Raw genomic sequence first — 22,842 nt, 5'->3', positions numbered from 1 at the left:
ATAGATGGTGGTGTGTAATAGTGGTATATAGATGGTGGTGTGTAATAGTGGTATATAGATGGTGGTATGTAATAGTGGTATATAGGTGGTGGTGTGTAATAGTGGTATATAGTTGGTGGTGTGTAATAGTGGTATATAGATGGTGGTATGTAATAGTGGTATATAGGTGGTGGTGTGTAATAGTGGTATATAGATGGTGGTGTGTAATAGTGGTATATTAATGGTGGTGTGTAATAGTGGTATTTAGAGGGTGGTGTGTAATAGAGGTATATAGATGTTAGTTGGTGGTGTGTAATAGTGGTATATAGATGTTAGTTGGTGGTGCAATTCTTTCCTTTCCCCCTTCGTGGTTAGAGTGTTGGGCCAGTAACCGAAAGGTTGCTGGATCGAATCCCAGAGCTGACAAGGTAAAGATCTGCCATTCTGCCCCTGAGCAAGGCAGTTTAACCCACTGTTCCCCTGGCACCAAAGACGTGGATGTCGATTAAGGCAGCCCCCCCCCCCACCTCTCTGATCCAGAGGGGTTGGATTAAATGCGGAAGACACATTTCAGTTGAAGGCACTCAGTTGTACAACTGACTAGGTATCCCTTTCCCTTTTTTTATTTTTGTATCACAAAATGTAACGTGATTGAATACAAGCAAACGCACAGTAGGTGGCGACATACACAAACAAAATGTGCAAATGCCTTGATACCAAAAAAGAAGAAGAAGAAGAAGAAGAAGAAGAACCTTACCGCTCTTTTTTTCTAAAAGGTGGGAACGGCGTGTGTCACGTTGTCAGGAACACATTCACAACAATGTGGCAGGATCTTTGAAATTGGAACTAACAGTCCTGTGAGTCCAAGTGTTTACACTCCGTGTTGCTAAATATAATAGAAATGCAACACACATGGCAGAATGCAGTGTTCAGTAGCTTGCTATAGCTAACGTTAGTTGTCTTGATTTATCTATTGTAGCTACCGGTAGCCCATTCGACACTTTGGTAGTTAATTGAATGCACAGGTAAGCTGTTGACTAACTAATGTATTCGTTTCCTTTGGCTGTTCCGCTTGGCTTGTCCATGTCTTGTTATTAACTAACTAACTAGCTAGCTAACGTACGTAGCTGAAGTGATACCGTTTTTGTCTCGTTCTTTGTGCAACACTATGTGTAACGTTCGCTGGTTAGTCAACCTCAAAAATGGCTTAATTAATGTCAAAATGAGTTAGCTCTCAGTTTATTTATCTAATGAACATAACAAAAAATGAGCCCTTATGCCGTGACATTGTGAATTCGCAATGCCGTGACCCGGATTCGAACCGGGGTTGCTGCGGCCACAACGCAGAGTACTAACCACTATACGATCACGGCGAGCTACCGGGGCCGTGTGTGAGGAGGGGATATTGAGCTACTCAAACGTGCACATATTGCCACGCAGTGACGTGTACACGCTAGTTAAGCGGGTTCTCTTTTTTTCTTCTTCAAAGGCTCGTTCACGGATGTGTAGGAACCGGTATAATTTGCTCGTTTTTGTTAATTAGCCGGTTCAAATCAATCAATGGGATTTTGAAAGATTAGGATGAACAGTTTCGGAGTCCGCAGTATGTATGTATGAGATGGGATGTATAATCATTATGACAGTAACGTTTTTTGTCGATACTATATATAGTATATCTAAAGAATACGTGGATATAATAGTATATGTAACATTACAGCAATAGTGGAATAGGATGGCTTTGACTAGAACACAGTGTATATTCATATGAAACGGGTACAACAATATGTAAACATTACATTGACCAGGGCTGCAGTCTCTACGGTGCAGGGTTGAGTAACCGGCTAGTGACAGTGGCTAAGTTTAGCTAAACAAACATTTTGTTTTTAACCAGACCTATAGTTATCTAGGAGGGGAGAAAAAAAATGACCCATTTGCCGTGACATTGTGTATCGCAATGCCGTGACCCGGATTCGAACCGGGGTTGCTGCGGCCACAACGCAGAGTACTAACCACTATACGATCACGGCGAGCTACCAGGGCTATGCGTTCAGGAGGAAGAATTAGGTTTTTAACTGAAGCCTGCAGTGACGTGGACAAGCGCAGCCATTTCATTTGCTTTAGGCTGTGCATGCAGGTAATCACATTGTTAGTTGTCCAAGCCGGTGTAATATTTCACTCAATGTAATTGATTTGGTTTTGAAATATATATTCTGCTACTATGCAAACAGTATAGTTTATTGACAAACTATAATGTTTGCATAGCTAACGTTAGCTAGTACTAGCAAAAATATATATTTACATTTTATTTGTTTATTTAATCTCTCTTTTATCATACTGAGTCCTACTGAGACCAATATCTATTTTACAGATGAGCCCTAAATTACAGAAATACACACATCAAAATACAAATGCAACGCATCCAGAAAGAAAAACATGGTCATAAATAAACATATTCATCCGTAATAAGGTCCTCAATCAGCTTTCTGAATTGCCCTGCCAAAACATCCAATTGAAGAACCATTAACAACTAAAAGCAGTTTCACTTAACTCAATAGAGACGGAAGGAATTTCCAATGAGCCATCCCTGAGACCAGGGTGTGGTCTTACATGCAGCCTGGTCTAGGCCCATTGAAGAAAGCCTCTGAATTACAGCTGAGTGATCAACACTATTGAAGTCTTTTGTCAGGTCAATTAGAGGGCAGGACAATGTTGCCTTTATCCATACAATTAACACACAATTTACACATTTCATAGCAACACTAGCGAATATATATATATATATCTATATATATATATATATATACACTGCTCAAAAAAATAAAGGGAACACTAAAATAACACATCCTAGATCTGAATGAATGAATGGCTGGATGGCACATCAATGCGAGCTGTGGCAAGAAGGTTTGCTGTGTCTGTCAGCGTAGTGTCCAGAGCATGGAGGCGCTACCAGGAGACAGGCCAGTACATCAGGAGACGTGGACGAGGCCGTAGGAGGGCAACAACCCAGCAGCAGGACCGCTACCTCCGCCTTTGTGCAAGGAGGAGCAGGAGGAGCACTGCCAGAGCCCTGCAAAATGACCTCCAGCAGGCCACAAATGTGCATGTGTCTGCTCAAACGGTCAGAAACAGACTCCATGAGGGTGGTATGAGGGCCTGACGTCCACAGGTGGGGGTTGTGCTTACAGCCCAACACTGTGCAGGACGTTTGGCATTTGCCAGAGAACACCAAGATTGGCAAATTCGCCACTGGCGCCCTGTGCTCTTCACAGATGAAAGCAGGTTCACACTGAGCACGTGACAGACGTGACAGAGTCTGGAGACTCCGTGGAGAACGTTCTGCTGCCTGCAACATCCTCCAGCATGACCGGTTTGGCGGTGGGTCAGTCATGGTGTGGGGTGGCATTTCTTTGGGGGGCCGCACAGCCCTCCATGTGCTCGCCAGAGGTAGCCTGACTGTCATTAGGTACCGAGATGAGATCCTCAGACCCCTTGTGAGACCATATGCTGGTGCGGTTGGCCCTGGGTTCCTCCTAATGCAAGACAATGCTAGACCTCATGTGGCTGGAGTGTGTCAGCAGTTCCTGCAAGAGGAAGGCATTGATGCTATGGACTCGCCCGCCCGTTCCCCAGACCTGAATCCAATTGAGCACATCTGGGACATCATGTCTCGCTCCATCCACCAATGCCACGTTGCACCACAGACTGTCCAGGAGTTGGCGGATGCTTTAGTCCAGGTCTGGGAGGAGATCCCTCAGGAGACCATCCGCCACCTCATCAGGAGCATGCCCAGGCGTTGTAGGAGGTCATACAGGCACGTGGAGGCCACACACACTACTGAGCCTCATTTTTACTTGTTTTAAGGACATTACATCAAAGTTGGATCAGCCTGTAGTGTGGTTTTCCACTTTAATTTTGAGTGTGACTCCAAATCCAGACCTCCATGGGTTGATAAATTGGATTTCCATTGATTATTTTTGTGTGATTCTGTTGTCAGCGCATTCAACTATGTAAAGAAAAAAGTATTTAATAACATTATTTCTTTCATTCAGATCTAGGATGTGTTGTTTAAGTGTTCCCTTTATTTTTTTGAGCAGTGTATATATATATATATATTCGCTAGTGTTGCTATGAAATATGTAAATTGTGTGTTAATTGTATGGATAAAGGCAACATGTATTTTATTTATTTATTTATTTATTTCACCTTTATTTAACCAGGTAGGCTAGTTGAGAACAAGTCCTTTATTTAACCAGGTAGGCTAGTTGAGAACAAGTTCTCATTTACAACTGCGACCTGGCCACGATAAAGCAAAGCAATTCGACACATACAACAACACAGAGTTACACATGGAATAAACAAAACATATAGTCAATAATACAGTAGAACAAAAGAAAACAAAAGGTCTATATACAGTGAGTGCAAATGAGGTAAGTTAAGGCAATAAATAGGCCATGGTGGCGAAGTAATTACAATATAGCAATTAAACACTGGAATGGTAGATGTGCAGAAGATTAATGTGCATGTAGAGATACTGGGGTGCAAAGGAGCAAGATAAATAAATAAATACAGTATGGGGATGAGGTAGATTGGATGGGCTATTTACAGGTGCAGTGATCTGTGAGCTGCTCTGACAGCTGGTGCTTAAAGCTAGTGAGGGAGATATGAGTCTCCAGCTTCAGTGATTTTTGCAGTTCGTTCCAGTCATTGGCAGCAGAGAACTGGAAGGAGAGGCGGCCAAAGGAGGAATATGTATATTTATATATATATTCAATCTATCTATCTATCTATCTATCTATCTATCTATCTATCTATCTGCTATTTGGCATACAACTAACATTGGTATATACACACACACATATCTATCTATCGATAGATAGATATGTGTGTGTGTATATACCAATGTTAGTTGTATGCCAAATAGCTGTTTTATAGTAGTTTGAATGGTTAACCGTGGCTTTTTCTCAGGAGGATACTCCAGAGCTGTGATAATGAATGGAAAACTCATCCCTCATACTCCACTGGCTGTGGACTTCTGGCAGGTCAGGAAGTGTCCGCATGTCCGCCTGTTCTTCCTGTCCCATATGCACAGTGACCATACTGTGAGCCTGACCTCGACCTGGGCCAACAGACCCATCTACTGTTCACCGGTTACTGCCACGCTGCTCAAACTCAAACTACAGGTGTGAAACACAAAGTATCAATTATGTTCTACATTAAACACAAAGCAACATGAGGAATGTAGATATGGGATAATTGTTTAAACTATTCTTGCTTGCCTATTACCAATTCTTGAGCTAGCTATTGAAATATGAATGACTGTATACACCATAGCATCAGTGGAGGCTAGTGAAGTGAGAACGGCTCATAGTAATAGCTGGAATGGAGCGATGGAGACCATTTATTTGGTGTATTTGAACCCGTTCCACCTATTTCGCTCCAGCCATTACCATGAGCCCGTCCTCCACAATTAAGGTGCCACCAACCTCCTGTGCGTAGCATCTACTTTTTATTTGCAAAAGTGTTGATTAGCTTTTAGGTGCTCTATACTTCGGTTTGTGATAAGGCCTTCTCTCCTCTTCCCTGTGTTCAGGTCAGAGAGAGATGGATCCATCCTCTGGAGTTGGGGGAACCCAACATATTGCCTCTGGATGGTATAGGCAAGGAGAGGTTGACCGTCACTCTCATGGATGCTAACCACTGTCCAGGGGCGGTCATGTTCCTGTTCCAAGGATACTTTGGCACCATACTCTACACTGGTGACTATTCTACATGCCATACGCTACACTGGTGACTATTCTACATGCCATACTCTACACTGGTGACTATTCTACACGCCATACTCTACACTGGTGACTATTCTACACGCCATACTCTACACTGGTGACTATTCTACATGCCATACTCTACACTGGTGACTATTCTACACGCCATACTCTACACTGGTGACTATTCTACATGCCATACTCTACACTGGTGACTATTCTACACGCCATACTCTACACTGGTGACTATTCTACATGCCATACTCTACACTGGTGACTATTCTACACACCATACTCTACACTGGTGACTATTCTACATGCCATACTCTACACTGGTGACTATTCTACACGCCATACTCTACACTGGTGACTATTCTACACGCCATACTCTACACTGGTGACTATTCTACATGCCATACTCTACACTGGTGACTATTCTACACACCATACTCTACACTGGTGACTATTCTACACACCATACTCTACACTGGTGACTATTCTACACGCCATACTCTACACTGGTGACTATTCTACACGCCATACTCTACACTGGTGACTATTCTACACACCATACTCTACACTGGTGACTATTCTACATGCCATACTCTACACTGGTGACTATTCTACACGCCATACTCTACACTGGTGACTATTCTACATGCCATACTCTACACTGGTGACTATTCTACACACCATACTCTACACTGGTGACTATTCTACACACCATACTCTACACTGGTGACTATTCTACACACCATACTCTACACTGGTGACTATTCTACACGCCATACTCTACACTGGTGACTATTCTACACACCATACTCTACACTGGTGACTATTCTACACGCCATACTCTACACTGGTGACTATTCTACATGCCATACTCTACACTGGTGACTATTCTACACACCATACTCTACACTGGTGACTATTCTACATGCCATACTCTACACTGGTGACTATTCTACACGCCATACTCTACACTGGTGACTATTCTACACACCATACTCTACACTGGTGACTATTCTACACACCATACTCTACACTGGTGACTATTCTACACGCCATACTCTACACTGGTGACTATTCTACACACCATACTCTACACTGGTGACTATTCTACACGCCATACTCTACACTGGTGACTATTCTACACGCCATACTCTACACTGGTGACTATTCTACACGCCATACTCTACACTGGTGACTATTCTACATGCCATACTCTACACTGGTGACTATACACGCCATACTCTACACTGGTGACTATTCTACACGCCATACTCTACACTGGTGACTATTCTACACGCCATACTCTACACTGGTGACTATTCTACACGCCATACTCTGCACTGGTGACTATTCTACACGCCATACTCTGCACTGGTGACTATTCTACACGCCATACTCTACACTGGTGACTATTCTACACGCCATACTCTACACTGGTGACTATTCTACACGCCATACTCTACACTGGTGACTATTCTACATGCCATACTCTACACTGGTGACTATACACGCCATACTCTACACTGGTGACTATTCTACACGCCATACTCTACACTGGTGACTATTCTACACGCCATACTCTACACTGGTGACTATTCTACACGCCATACTCTGGTACTGGTGACTATTCTACACACCATACTCTGGTACTGGTGACTATTCTACACACCATACTCTGGCACTGGTGACTATTCTACACACCATACTCTACACTGGTGACTATTCTACACGCCATACTCTACACTGGTGACTATTCTACATGCCATACTCTACACTGGTGACTACTACACGCCATACTCTGCACTGGTGACTATTCTACACGCCATACTCTACACTGGTGACTATTCTACACACCATACTCTACACTGGTGACTATTCTACACGCCATACTCTACACTGGTGACTATTCTACACGCCATACTCTACACTGGTGACTATTCTACACGCCATACTCTACACTGGTGACTATCTACACGCCATACTCTACACTGGTGACTATTCTACACGCCATACTCTACACTGGTGACTATTCTACACGCCATACTCTACACTGGTGACTATTCTACACGCCATACTCTGGTACTGGTGACTATACACGCCATACTCTACACTGGTGACTATTCTACACGCCATACTCTACACTGGTGACTATTCTACACGCCATACTCTACACTGGTGACTATTCTACACGCCATACTCTACACTGGTGACTATTCTACACGCCATACTCTACACTGGTGACTATTCTACACACCATACTCTACACTGGTGACTATTCTACACACCATACTCTACACTGGTGACTATTCTACACGCCATACTCTACACTGGTGACTATTCTACACGCCATACTCTACACTGGTGACTATTCTACACACCATACTCTGGCACTGTACTTCACAGTCTCTCTCTCTAACTAGTCAACTTTGGCAATTAGCCAGCAAAATGAAGCAACACACAGATTGTGCAATATTAGGAGGCAATATACTGTCTGTCTGTCTGTCTGTCTGTCTGTCTGTCTGTCTGTCTGTCTGTCTGTCTGTCTGTCTGTCTGTCTGTCTGTCTGTCTCAGCAAAAAAAGAAATGTCCTCTCACTGTCAACTGTGTTTATTTTCAGCAAACTTAACATGTGTAAATATTTGTATGAACATAACAAGATTCAACAACTCAGACATCAACTGAACAAGTTCCACAGACATGTGACTACTACCCGCAAGTTCCCGGACATTTCTGGGGGGAATGGCCCTAGCCCTCACCCTTCGAGCCAACAGGTCCCAGACGTGCTCAATGGGATTGAGATCCGGGCTCTTTGCTGGCCATGGCAGAACACTGACATTGCTGTCTTGCAGGAAATCACACATAGAACAAGCAGTATGGCTGGTGGCATTGTCATGCTGGAGGGTCATGTCAGGATGAGGCTGCAGGAAGGGTACCACATGAGGAAGGAGGAGGTCTTCCCTGTAACGCACAGCGTTGAGATTGCCTGCAATGACAACAAGTTCAGTCCGATGATGCTGTGACACACCGCCCCAGACCATGACGGACCCTCCACCTCAAAATCGACCCTGCTCCAGAGTACAGGCCTCGGTGTAACGCTCATTCCTTCAACAATAAACGCGAATCCGGCCATCACCCCTGGTGAGACAAAATCGCAACTCGTCAGTGAAGTGCACTTTTTGCCAGTCCTGTCTGGTCCAGAGACGGTGGGTTTGTGCCCATAGGTGACGTTGTTGCCGGTGATGTCTGGTGAGGACCTGCCTTACAACAGGCCTACAAGCCCTCAGTCCAGCTTCTCTCAGCCTATTGAGGACAGTCTGAGCACTGATGGAGGGATTGTGCGTTCCTGGTGTAACTCGGGCAGTTGTTGTTGCCATCCTGTACCTGTCCTGCAGGTGTGATGTTCGGATGTACCGATCCTGTGCAGGTGTTACACGTGGTCTGCCACTGCGAGGACAATCAGCTGTCCGCCCTGTCTCCCTGTTGTGCTGTCTTAGGTGTCTCACAGTACGGACATTGCAATTTATTGCCCCGGCCACATCTGCAGTCCTCATGCCTCCTTGCAGCATGCCTAAGGCACGTTCACGCAGATGAGCAGGGACCCTGGGCATCTTTCTTTATGGTGTTTTTCAGAGTCAGTAGAAAGGCCTCTTCATACGTACATACATACGTACATAAATACATACATACATACATACATACATACATACATACATACATACATACATACAGTTGAAGTTTACATACACTTAGGTTGGAGTCATTAAAACTCGTTTTTCAACCACTCCACAAATTTCTTGTTAACAAACTATAGTTTTGGCAAGTTGTTTAGGACATCTACTTTGTGCATGACACAAGTCATTTTTCCAATAATTGTTTACAGACAGATTATTTAACTTATAATTCACTGTATCACAATTCCAGTGGGTCAGAAGTTTACATTCACTAAGTTGACTGTGCCTTTAAACAGCTTGGAACATTAAAGAAAATGATGTCATGGCTTTAGAAGCTTCTGATAGGCTAATTGACATCATTTGAGTCAATTGGAGGTTTACCTGTGGATGTATTTCAAGGCCTACCTTCAAACTCAGTGCCTCTTTGCTTGACATCATGGGAAAATCAAAAGAAATCAGGCAAGACCTCAGAAAAAATGTTTACCTCCACAGGTCTGGTTCATCATTGGGAGCAATTTCCAAATGCCTGAAGGTACCACGTTCATCTGTACAAACAATAGTACGCAAGTATAAACACCATGGGACCACGCAGCCGTCATACCGCTCAGGATGGAGACGTGTTCTGTCTCCTAGAGATAAATGTACATTGGTGCGAAAAGTTCAAATCAATCCCAGAACAACAGGAAAGGACCTTGTGAAGATGCTGGAGGAAACGGGTACAAAAGTATCTATATCCACAGTAAAATGAGTCCTATATCGACATAACCTGAAAGGCCAGTCAGCAAGGAAGAAGCCACTGCTCCTAAACCGGCATAAAAAAAGCCAGACTACAGTTTGCAACTGCACATGGGGACAAAGATCGTACTTTTTGGAGAAATGTCCTCTGGTCTGATGAAACAAAAATAGAACTGTTTGGCCATAATGACCATCGTTATGTTTGGAGGAAAAAGGGGGAGTCTTGCAAGCCGAAGAACACCATACCAACCGTGAAGCACGGGGGTTGCAGCATCGTGTTGTGGGGGTGCTTTGCTGCAGGAGGGACTGGTGCACTTCACAAAATAGATGGCATCATGAGGGAGGAAAATTATGTGGATATATTGAAGCAGCATCTCAAGACATCAGTCAGGAAGTTAAAGCTTGCTTGCAAATGGGTCTTCCAAATGGACAATGACCCCAAGCATACTTCCAAAGTTGTGGAAAAATGGCTTAAGGACAACAAAGTCAAGGTATTGGAGTGGCCGTCACAAAGCCCTGACCTCAATCCTATAGAAAATGTGTGGGCAGAACTGAAAAGGCGTGTGCGAGCAAGGAGGCCTACAAACCTGACTTAGTTACACCAGCTCTGTCAGGAGGAATGGGACAAAATTCACCCAACTTATTGTGGGAAGCTTGTGGAAGGCTGCCTGAAACGTTTGACCCAAGTTAAACAATTTAAAGACAATGTTACCAAATACTAATTGAGTGTATGTAAACTTCTGACCCACTGGGAATGTGATGAAAGAAATAAAAGCTGAAATAAATCATTCTCTCTACTATTATTCTGACATTTCACATTCTTTAAATAAAGTGCTGACTCTAACTGACCTAAAACAGTGAATTTTTACTAGGATTAAATGTCAGGAATTGTGAAAAAACTAAGTTTGAATGTATTTGGCTAAGGTATGTAAACTTCTGACTTCAACTGTATATAAATATTTACCATAGGCTACAGTAGCAACTAAGTAACATTTCCAGAGGCACACTGACTCACCTAATGATGAAGCCATAGGCTACTCACAGGGATGGCTACTCATCTCAAAGTGAGCTACATTGAAAAACAGTGTTGCTTTTAGCTCCAAATTGGGACTTGTTGAGAAAATATGTTTAGGTTCTACAGACAGATTATCGGCAGTAGGCATTTGCTTTCCAAACTGTACGTTTTCCCCGTGATTGTATTTTGAAATCTGCAAAAGGCAAACCGACAGCTGCAACCAAACATAGACATATAATCCAATAGATGGTGGTTCCCATTTAAGTCAGGACTGGCATTCATTACTAGTGTACCCATGATGTTAACATTCAAATTGTATGAGTAAGAGGTTACAAACCCCTTCTAAGGATTATATGTCTATGGCCATAACTCAACAAGCTGTAGCCCATATTTGACCCACATGCTGCCCAAACTGTGGTGTTCCCTACTGTAGATATACCTGTAACTGCCAAAATGAAGGAAACACTTTAATTAACCAGGAATACAAAGTATATGTTATGGTGTGGGGTGCATGTTCCTGGCATGGTTTAGGTCCACTTGTAAAATCTATGCCAAGGAGCATTGAAGATGTTCTGGCAGCTTGTTCAACACCCTAAAAGACACTTTATGTTGGTGTTTCCTTCATTTTGGCAGATACCTGTATGTGCTTGTGATAAAACTTAATAATTTGTGATATTTTTTTTTATAAACTTACTACCCTCTGCCTAAATTACACTCTCTGGTGTATTTTGAACATTGACAGTAGGCTCCTGTGGTTGGATAAAAAAAAAGTATTATGATTTTTTTATTTAAAAACCATACTTTTATGTTAATTTTTTGCGTCTTGGGCCGAGCTCCTGACTCACATAATGGACCAGTCACCTTTTATTTATTATGCATTTTTATTTTCTTTTTTATGAATCAGTTACCCAATCAAGGCAGGGCCCTCCCAGTTACCCACGTGGGCCCCCTACCTCCTCTTCTCCCCCATCTGATGAGTAGCAGAGTGGCAGGAGGCAGCAGCAGGCTGTCTACACTCATTGAGAGCGGGTTCCTGAGTCCTCCTGTAGTTGGCGGTTGCAGTGAAAAACTCTTAAATATATTGTGTACAATATATACACTACACTGCTGCTATAACAGCCTCCACTCTTCTAGGAAGGCTTTCCACTAGATGTTGGGACATTGCTACAGGGACTTGCTTCCATTCAGCCACAAGAGCATTAGTGAGGTCAGGCACTGATGTTGGGCGATTAGGCCTGGCTCGCAGTCGGTGTTCCAATTCTCGACAAACCATTTCTGTTTGGCCCTCGCTTTGTGCATGGGGGCATTGTCATCCTGAAACAGGAGAGGGCCTTTCCCAAACTGTTGCCAGAAAGTTGGAAGCACAGAATCATCTAGAATGTCATTGTATGCAGTATTGTTAAGATTTCCCTTCACTGGAACTAAGGGGAATAGTTCTTATGTTGACGTTTCTTCCAGAGGCAGTTTGGAACTCGGTAGTGAGTGTTGCAACCGAGTACAGACAATTTTTACACGCTTCAGCAACTTGGCGGTCCCGTTCTGTGAGCTTGTGTGGTCTACCATTTCATGGCTGAGCCGTTGTTGCTCCTAGACGTTTCCACTTCACAATAACAGCACTTACAGTTGACCAGGGCAGCTCTAGCAGGGCAGAAATTTGACAAACTGACTTGTTGGAAAGGTGGCATCCTACGATGGTGGCACGTTAAAAGTCACTGAGCTCTTCAGTATAGACATTTCTACTGCCAATGTTTGTCTATGGAGATCGCATGGCTGTGTGCTCGATTTTTATAGACCTGACAGCAACGGGTGTGGCTGAAATAGCCAATTCCACTCATTTTTGAAGGGGTGTCCACATACTTTTGTGTATATATAGTGTATGTAGTATCTGTGGCTGAAATGTAATAAAATATATGTGTTGTTTTCTCACCTTAATTCTAAAGAGTATGTACCTTCTCTGTATTTCCAGGAGATTTCCGCTACACCCCGTCCATGCTGCGTGAGCCGTGTCTAAGGACCAACACCACTATAGATGTCCTGTATCTGGACAACACTAACTGTGACCCCACACGCACCCTGCCCTCCAGGCAACGAGCCACTCAGCAGATCAAAGAGATCATCCGTAGCCAGCCCAAGCACAATGTTGTCATTGGTGAGACAGAGGCTTTTAACTGTTAAGCTACTCGTTTTTGTGTAGGTTGTCTGTGAACTGTAGTGGTGTGTGTGGGGGGTGGGTATGATACTGCTTGTCTTGCCTTGCTACAAGTCCTGGTAGCTCGCCGTTTCTCGTATAGTGGTTAGTGCGCTGCGTTGTGGTCGCCGAAACTCTGAAATCGTTAGCTGGCTATAATCAAACTGTAACCAAAAATACTGATAACTATTCATCTGTCCTTTAACTTGAACTGGCAGTGACCGCGTGCTTGAGTATGTCCTTATATTTCCCATCAGTCCTGGTAGCTCGCCGTGATCGTGTAGTGGTTAGTCGTCTGCGTTGTGGCCGCATCAACCCCGGTTCGAATCCGGGTCACAACATTGCCTAGTTAAATAAAGGTAAAACCTTTTTTTTGTTAATTGCGATGCAACAATGAGTAGTAGCTAACTAATTAACAAACTATCTGACTCTTTATAGTGTGTGTGTGTGTGTTTTTCACATGTGTAAATGGTTTTTAAAAGCTTCAATGAGTTAGAAAACAAATTTAAATCCAGTTTCTTCGTGGCCATGGGCGTCAGTTGGGTATGGCAGGGGGCGTAGCCTGTCTCAAGAACAAACATGTAAAAGTAGGCTACAAAAAAGTTTCACACTTTCACATTGATGTCGTCATAGTTGGCCTGTCCAATAAGCTAGGGGAAGATTCGCCTAATGTAAATTGATTTAAAATGTACCAAGTGTCTGTTTTGCTAACAGTGATCGGGTTATATTATTAGCCTAAATTATAACTATGCAATCTACTCATCATATTAAGAATGGTATGCTATCTTACATTAGTCTAGAAATGCTATGATAGATGCATTCCCTAAACTTGAAACTCGCGCTCCACCTACGCATGTCGGCATTTGAAGTCGGCCATGTTGTGATTTGATCATGTGTATTATGAGTCTATTTCATGTTGCACTGAATGTGCCGTTCCACAAGTAAATGAGACAGTATATGATGAGGTTGAGTAGTGGTAGACGTTGTATATGTCGTTCCACTAGTAAATGAGACAGTATATGATGAGGTTGAGTAGTGGTAGACGTTGTATATGTAGTTCCACTAGTAAATGAGACAGTATATGATGAGGTTGTGTAGTGGTAGACGTTGTATATGTAGTTCCACTAGTAAATGAGACAGTATATGATGAGGTTGAGTAGTGGTAGACGTTGTATATGCCGTTCCACTAGTAAATGAGACAGTATATGATGAGGTTGAGTAGTGGTAGACGTTGTATATGTCGTTCCACTAGTAAATGAGACAGTATATGATGAGGTTGAGTAGTGGTAGACGTTGTATATGTCGTTCCACTAGTAAATGAGACAGTATATGATGAGGTTGAGTAGTGGTAGACGTTGTATATGTCGTTCCACTAGTAAATGAGACAGTATATGATGAGGTTGAGTAGTGGTAGACGTTGTATATGTCGTTCCACTAGTAAATGAGACAGTATATGATGAGGTTGAGTAGTGGTAGACGTTGTATATGTCGTTCCACTAGTAAATGAGACAGTATATGATGAGGTTGAGTAGTGGTAGACGTTGTATATGCCGTTCCACAAGTAAATGAGACAGTATATGATGAGGTTGTGTAGTGGTAGACGTTGTATATGCCGTTCCACTAGTAAATGAGACAGTATATGATGAGGTTGAGTAGTGGTAGACGTTGTATATGTCGTTCCACTAGTAAATGAGACAGTATATGATGAGGTTGAGTAGTGGTAGACGTTGTATATGTCGTTCCACTAGTAAATGAGACAGTATATGATGAGGTTGAGTAGTGGTAGACGTTGTATATGTCGTTCCACTAGTAAATGAGACAGTATATGATGAGGTTGAGTAGTGGTAGACGTTGTATATGTCGTTCCACTAGTAAATGAGACAGTATATGATGAGGTTGAGTAGTGGTAGACGTTGTATATGTCGTTCCACTAGTAAATGAGACAGTATATGATGAGGTTGAGTAGTGGTAGACGTTGTATATGTCGTTCCACTAGTAAATGAGACAGTATATGATGAGGTTGAGTAGTGGTCGACGTTGTAATATTGCAGTGATAATGAATGGTTGGGGTATTTTTTGTTTGTTTTTGCTGTTCTCCAAATAGTATTTTAGAGTTTTAAAATTGTGTAGAAATGCAGTAAATGAGCCTCAACTTACAAAAAAGTCCCCACTTTGTCATATCCTGTTTATCTGAACTGAACCCCCCCCATATCCTGTTTATCTGAACTGACCCCCCCCCCATACTCTAGGTTTATCTGAACTGACCCCCCCCCATACTCTAGGTTTATCTGAACTGACCCCCCCCATACTCTAGGTTTATCTGAACTGACCCCCCCATGCTCTAGGTTTATCTGAACTGACCCCCCCATATCCTGTTTATCTGAACTGACCCCCCCCATACTCTAGGTTTATCTGAACTGACCCCCCCATACTCTAGGTTTATCTGAACTGACCCCCCATACTCTAGGTTTATCTGAACTGACCCCCCCCCCCATACTCTAGGTTTATCTGAACTGACCCCACTCCTGGTGGTATAGAGATGCAGTATATCATGTTTATTTATATAGATATATAAATATCTATATGTTTGTGTATGTTGTATGTTGTATTGTAATTGTATTTCTATGTCTGTGTGTTGTCTGCAGGCCTCTACACTCTGGGTAAGGAGTCTCTATTGGTACAGCTGGCCATGGAGTTTAAGACCTGGGTTGAAGTGTCCATCGAGAGACTAAAGACTCTCAGAGCCCTGGAGCTACCAGATGTCTTCACCACTGAGCCAGGAGCGGGTCGGATCAGGGCCGTGGACCAGTCAGAGATCCGCTCCACCAACCTCCTCCGTTGGAACAGGGAACACCCCACCTTGGCCATCCTGCCCACCAGCAGACCCCTGGTCTCCTTCCACCCTAACGTCTACGTGGTGCCTTACTCTGACCACTCCTCCTACCAGGTAGGGATGAGTTCAACATTGACCACTCCTCTTACCAGGTAGGGATGAGTTCAACATTGACCACTCCTCTTACCAGGTAGGGATGAGTTCAACATTGTAGTAAAATAATAAGTAACTCTTTCACATTATAACATTTATCAATACTGTACATTTTTCGGTTTGACAACTTTTGAAAAAAGTTCTGTAGTTTTTGTATAACCTAGTTAAGGAGTCCAGCTGGCCATGGAGTTTAAGACCCGTCCCAAAAGGTGTCATACCGAAACCATGACAATAGATGTTCAGAGGTCAAATCAAATATGCAGGAGTTATCGTAATTGTTCATACAGTGTTGAACTCTACACCAGATACGATAAACCATAGCAGTGTTGAACACTACACCAGATACGATAAACCATAGCAGTGTTGAACACTACACCAGATACGATAAACCATAGCAGTGTTGAACACTACACCAGATACGATAAACCATAGCAGTGTTGAACACTACACAAGATACGATAAACCATAGCAGTGTTGAACACTACACAAGATACGATAAACCATAGCAGTGTTGAACACTACACAAGATACGATAAACCATAGCAGTGTTGAACACTACACCAGATACGATAAACCATAGCAGTGTTGAACACTACACCAGATACGATAAACCATAGCAGTGTTGAACACTACACCAGATACGATAAACCATAGCAGTGTTGAACACTACACCAGATACGATAAACCATAGCAGTGTTGAACACTACACCAGATACGATAAACCATAGCAGTGTTGAACACTACACCAGATACGATAAACCATAGCGGTGTTGAACACTACACCAGATACGATAAACCATAGCAGTGTTGAACACTACACCAGATACGATAAACCATAGCAGTGTTGAACACTACACCAGATACGATAAACCATAGCAGTGTTGAACACTACACCAGATACGATAAACCATAGCAGTGTTGAACTCTACACCAGATACGATAAACCATAGCAGTGTTGAACACTACACCAGATACGATAAACCAGAGAATAGTACCGGGGCGGCAGGTAGCCTAGTGGTTAGAGTGTAGGGGCGGCAGGTAGCCTAGTGGTTAGAGTGGAGGGGGGGCAGGTAGCCTAGTGGTTAGAGTGTAGGGGCGGCAGGTAGCCTAGTGGTTAGAGTGTAGGGACGGCAGGAGCCTAGTGGTTAGAGTGTAGGGGCGGCAGGTAGCCTAGTGGTTAGAGTGTAGGGGCGGCAGGGAGCCTAGTGGTTAGAGTGTAGGGGCGGCAGGGAGCCTAGTGGTTAGAGTGTAGAGGCGGAAGGTGGCCTAGTGGTTAGAGTGTAGAGGCGGCAGGTGGCCTAGTGGTTAGAGTGTAGGGGCGGCTGGTGGCCTAGTGGTTAGAGTGTAGGGGCGGAAGGTGGCCTAGTGGTTAGAGTGTAGGGGCGGCAGGTGGCCTAGTGGTTAGAGTGTAGGGGCGGCTGGTGGCCTAGTGGTTAGAGTGTAGGGGCGGCAGGTGGCCTAGTGGTTAGAGTGTAGGGGCGGCAGGTGGCCTAGTGGTTAGAGTGTAGGGGCGGCAGGTAGCCTAGTGGTTAGAGTGTAGGGGCGGCACGTAGCCTAGTGGTTAGAGTGTAGGGGCGGCACGTAGCCTAGTGGTTAGAGTGTAGGGGCGGCAGGTAGCCTAGTGGTTAGAGTGTAGGGGCGGCAGGTAGCCTAGTGGTTAGAGTGTAGGGGCGGCAGGGAGCCTAGTGGTTAGAGTGTAGGGGCGGCAGGTAGCCTAGTGGTTAGAGTGTAGGGGCGGCAGGTAGCCTAGTGGTTAGAGTGTAGGGGCGGCAGGGAGCCTAGTGGTTAGAGTGTTGGACTTGTAACTGAAAGGTTGCAGATCGAATCCCTGAGCTGACAAGGTACAAATCTGTTGTTCTGCCCCTGAACAAGGCAGTTAACCCACTGTTCCTAGGCTGTCATTGAAAATAGCAATTTGTTCTTAGCTGACTTGCCTAGTTAAATAAAAGTAATTCATCCCTGGATTACACAGTCACGTTTCAATTCATTCAAAAATAACCCTTATGCTATGACATTGCAATGCCTTGACCCAGATTCGAACTAGGGTTTCTGAGGCCACAATGCAGAGTATTAACCACTATACGATCACAACAAGCTACCAGGATTGTACACTTGTGGGAGATATTAGGTTTAATAGCTCAAGCCTGCAGTGGTTTAACCTTTGTATGGCTCTGCATGCAAGGAGTGTTCCAAGACAATTTTAAGATATTAAACTGGTTCTGTCTTGATATCCCATCGAGAAACTACAGTACAGACACCCTTGATTTAATTGAAATGTATTTATGTAACTCATCCCTCCTTCCTACCAGGAACTGGAGGACTTTGTCTCGGCCCTGCAGCCCACCTCCCTGGTCCCCATCGTGGGCAGGCTAACCTCTGGCATCCCCTCCTTCTCTGCCCTGCTGCCTAGGAGAAAACACCACGAAGTCCTGGTTCCCGAGTCAGTCCGGCACTACATGAAGGGCCGGCCTGAGTTGCCGGTTCAAGACCCTGGTCAGTCCAGCTTCCCGGGTTACAGTAACCTGCTGCGGAGGCCTATCCGACCCCCTCCACCCAGAGGGGTGGTGTTTGAGTCCCCCCCTAAGGCCCCCTCCAGAGACTCCAGGCCTGGGTCGGTGGTGGACGAAGCCTGGGAGACAGGGTCCATGGAGCATCCTCATCAGGAGGAAGAGATGGACACAGAGATGGATGCAGATAAAGATGGAGAAGATTCAGACTGTATACTGATGGATCTGAGTAAAGACCACAGCCCTACCAAAGACATAGGGCCCAGATCCAGCCCCAGCCTGACCAGAGACCCCAACCCCAGCCTGACCAGAGACCCCAACCCCAGCCTGACCAGAGACCCCAACCCCAGCCTGACCAGAGACCCCAACCCCAGCCTGACCAGAGACCCCAACCCCAGCCTGACCAGAGACCCCAACCCCAGCCTGACCAGAGACCCCAACCCCAGCCTGACCAGAGACCCCAACCCCAGCCTGACCAGAGACCCCAACCCCAGCCTGACCAGAGACCCTAACCCCAGCCTCAGCAGAGACCCCAATCACAGCATCAGTAGAGACAGAGCCCCATGGAGCCTGAATCTGGTCCACAGGGTCTCAGAGAACCTGGATTTGGAGGAGAGTATCCCTTTCAGTCAATTCACCCAGAGTAACTTCACACCCATGGAGGTCCTGAGAAACACTGCAATTTCACTGAGGCCCAGAACTGTGAGAGAGGAGACCCATCCTCGTTATTTGCCTCGTGACAATGACAATATGGCCGCCATAAACTGTAACTTAAACGCAGCATCAGTTAACATAACCAGTTCCCACAATGGACACCCAGACCAGGAGATAGAACGTCTTCCATTACCTCTTCTAAGCCTGAGCACCTGTTCAGGTGACAGTACCTGTGTGAACACTAGTGACCCCACTGAAACACATACACAACCTGAACCTACAGAAGACTGTGAGATGTCTCTTCTGCTGTCTCTCCCTTTCTCTGAGGAGGACGTGTCCGTCTCTGGCTGCTATAGGAACACTCTTCTTGACCGGAGCTTTTTGGAAAAGTTCAGCCTCTCTCCTTCAGATTTAGAGTAGGGTTAAGTTGCCCAAGCCTAGACACTGATCTCAGGTCAGTTTTGCAATTTCCCCCATTAATGGCTAAGGGTATGATTGGGAGAGGTGAAACTGATCCTAGGTCTGTACCTAGGGGGAGCTGATCCTAGATCTGTACCTAGGGGGAGCTGATCCTAGATCTGTACCTAGGGGGAGCTGATCCTAGATCTGTCTGTACCTAGGGGGAGCTGATCCTAGATCTGTCTGTACCTAGGGGAAACTGATCCTAGATCTGTCTGTACCTAGGGGAAACTGATCCTAGGTCTGTACCTAGGGGAAACTGATCCTAGATCTGGACCTAGGGGAAACTGATCCTAGGTCTGGACCTAGGGGAAGCTGATCCTAGGTCTGGACCTAGGGGGAACTGATCCTAGGTCTGGACCTAGGGGAAACTGATCCTAGATCTGTACCTAGGGGGAACTGATCCTAGATCTGTACCTAGGGGGAGCTGATCCTAGGTCTGTACCTAGGGGAAACTGATCCTAGGGGGAACTGATCCTAGATCTGTACCTAGGGGAAACTGATCCTAGGGGGAACTGATCCTAGATCTGTACCTAGGGGAAACTGATCCTAGATCTGTACCTAGGGGGAGCCTTCCAGTGAGGGAATAGCAGTCTTCAGTTCCACTCTGCTGTGGAGAGGTACCTTAGCTGCTAATGCCAGACAGAGACAGAGGACAATGTGAATACTAACGTATCAACGTTCTTTCCTCCACATTCCTTAAGAAGACTTGTACAGTTTTTTTTTTGTTGCTATGTCAGATGGAGATTTTCCATTTAAGTTTGTTTTGGGATTCAGGACTAGGCTTAATCTGTGTCCGGGAAACTGGCCCGTTATGTTGACTTTAAGTGAAGTGCATATTTCACTGTGTAATTTAATTTCTGACATGATTGGTATTTATACAGGTGCAGTATTTACTCAGCCCTCACCTACTCTATGTTATGGCTAGGTTGTAGGTTGCATGGATTCATTTCATTTCCTGTAATGTGCCACAGTGATTGAACCATGTTTTAAGGATTCATTTCCCGTAATGTGCCACAGTGATTGAACCATGTTTTAAGGATTCATTTCCCGTAATGTGCCACAGTGATTGAACCATGTTTTAAGGATTCATTTCCTGTAATGTGCCACAGTGATTGAACCATGTTTTAAATGTGACTCATTAGTGAAAGACTACATCCTGTAGCCCATGTGTTCTATGTATTTTAACGCTTCTCACAGTATGTAATGTATGTATGTATGTATGTATGTATGTATGTATGTATGTGTGTATGTATGTATGTATGTGTGTATGTATGTATGTATGTATGTATGTATGTATGTATGTATGTATGTATGTATGTATGTATGTATGTATGTATGTATGTATGTATGTATGTATACCCAAACATTAGGAACACCTTCCCCCGACTGGTGTCAAGCTCCCTGCCATCCAGGACCTATATGTCAGACAGAGGAATGCCCGAAAAACTGCCAAGGACTCCAGCCACCAAAGGCCATAGACTGTTCACTCTGGTACCGTCTGGCAAATGGTCCTGGTGCATCGGCTCCCATACCAACAGGCGCTGAGACAGCTTCTACCCCCAAGCCATTAAACTGCTAAATAGTTCATTAAATGGTTGACACCTACTGGCACCTACTACCATACCCCGCTCAAAGGCATTTAAATGTTTTGTCTTGCCCATTCACCCTCTGAATGGCACACATACACAATCCATGTCTCAATTGTCTCAAGGCTTAGACATTTTACATTTTAGTCATTTAGCAGACGCTCTTACCCAGAGCGACTTACAGTAGTGAATGCATACATTTCATACATTTTTTTCCCGTACTGGTCCCCCGTGGAAATCGAACCCACAACCCTGGCGTTGCAAACACCATGCTCTACCAACTGCTCCTTCTTTATTCTCCTCCCCCTTCATCTACACTGATTGACGTGGATTTAACAGGTGACATAAATAAGGGATCATAGCTTTCACCTGGCTTTCACCTGGATTCACCTGGTCAGTCTGTGTCATGGAAAGAGGGGGGTCCTTAATGTTTTGTATACTCAGTGTATATTACCACAGTTTACTGTTGATTAAAATGTGTTACCTTTCTCACAGTCACTGTTCATTTAAAAAAAAAAGTATTGTTACCATGGAATTGAAATATATGTCAAATAAAGTTTAAAATGTTGATGTTGGCATTTAATTGCTGTTTGTGGCTGCTGTACAAAGTTACTCAGTCAAACACTGTAGTTTCCAGTGCTGATGGAAAGCTTCTCCCAGTAGCTTGTAATTGCAACATTTGGCCAGAAGGAGGCAGTAGATTGCCGATAGATTTAATATGTTCTGGTGTTTCCCATAGAGGAGCTCAAACATTGACTCTAGTGAATTGAAAATGAATAGGGTTCAGATGGAGTTTCCATGGGTGAATATATAAAGAATTTGAAGAGAATAGATTATATAGATATCAATCAATAACATAATCTAAATTCTAGTTCATACCTACTACCTACAGTATTTTTTTAAATGTATTTTTGGATTTCACCTTAATTTAACTAGGTAGGTCAGTTGAGAACAAGTTCTCATTTACAACTGCAACCTGGCCAAGATAAAGCAAAGCAGTGTGAAAAAAACAACACCACAGAGTTACAGAAATAAACAAACCTACCTCAGTTACACATAAACAAACCTACCTCAGTTACACATAAACAAACCTTCTACCTCAGTTACACATAAACCTACCTCAGTTACACATAAGTATAATCTACCTCAGTTACACATAAACAAACCTTCTACCTCAGTTACACATAAGTATAATCTACCTTAGTTACAAGAGCTGATGATAATCTAATCTGAGATGTGACAATAGTGGTGATGGATGTACAGGGTTATGAGAGGGGTGGGGTTC

The 22,842-nt window shown here is 44.0% G+C and overlaps 1 protein-coding gene and 2 non-coding genes across 3 annotated transcripts; 1 reads left to right on the top strand and 2 right to left on the bottom strand.

Annotated features, from left to right (window-relative positions):
* The first annotated feature begins 1,020 nt into the window (after positions 1–1,020).
* On the top strand, positions 1,021–21,449 carry dclre1b (DNA cross-link repair 1B). The gene is made up of 7 exons (XM_014147286.2): positions 1,021–2,113; positions 4,945–5,159; positions 5,570–5,735; positions 13,141–13,323; positions 16,008–16,309; positions 18,658–19,557; positions 21,384–21,449. The coding sequence occupies exons 2-7, from the start codon at positions 4,968–4,970 to the stop codon at positions 21,447–21,449; spliced, it is 1,809 nt and encodes a 602-aa protein (XP_014002761.2). The 5' UTR covers positions 1,021–2,113; positions 4,945–4,967.
* Positions 1,281–1,352, bottom strand: trnah-gug (transfer RNA histidin (anticodon GUG)). Its single transcript has one exon. It is a non-coding gene; the product is annotated as a tRNA-His (tRNA).
* trnah-gug (transfer RNA histidin (anticodon GUG)) lies at positions 1,935–2,006 on the bottom strand. Its single transcript has one exon. It is a non-coding gene; the product is annotated as a tRNA-His (tRNA).
* Positions 21,450–22,842: the final 1,393 nt, after the last annotated feature.

This window comes from Salmo salar, chromosome ssa15, assembly GCF_905237065.1.
Source record: "Salmo salar chromosome ssa15, Ssal_v3.1, whole genome shotgun sequence".
Lineage (NCBI taxonomy): Eukaryota > Metazoa > Chordata > Actinopteri > Salmoniformes > Salmonidae > Salmo > Salmo salar.
The sequence above is the reverse complement of the archived record's forward strand: the minus strand, read 5'-3'. Positions and strand labels throughout refer to the sequence as shown.

Excerpts from the sequence above, each read along its gene's own strand:
- dclre1b (XM_014147286.2), top strand. The coding sequence starts at position 4,968 with ATGAATGGAAAACTCATCCCTCATACTCCACTGGCTGTGGACTTCTGG. Across the intron at positions 13,324-16,007 it reads CAAGCACAATGTTGTCATTG|GCCTCTACACTCTGGGTAAG; the intron begins GTGAGACAGAGG and ends TGTTGTCTGCAG. Across the intron at positions 19,558-21,383 it reads TTTCACTGAGGCCCAGAACT|GACCTATATGTCAGACAGAG; the intron begins GTGAGAGAGGAG and ends CCTGCCATCCAG.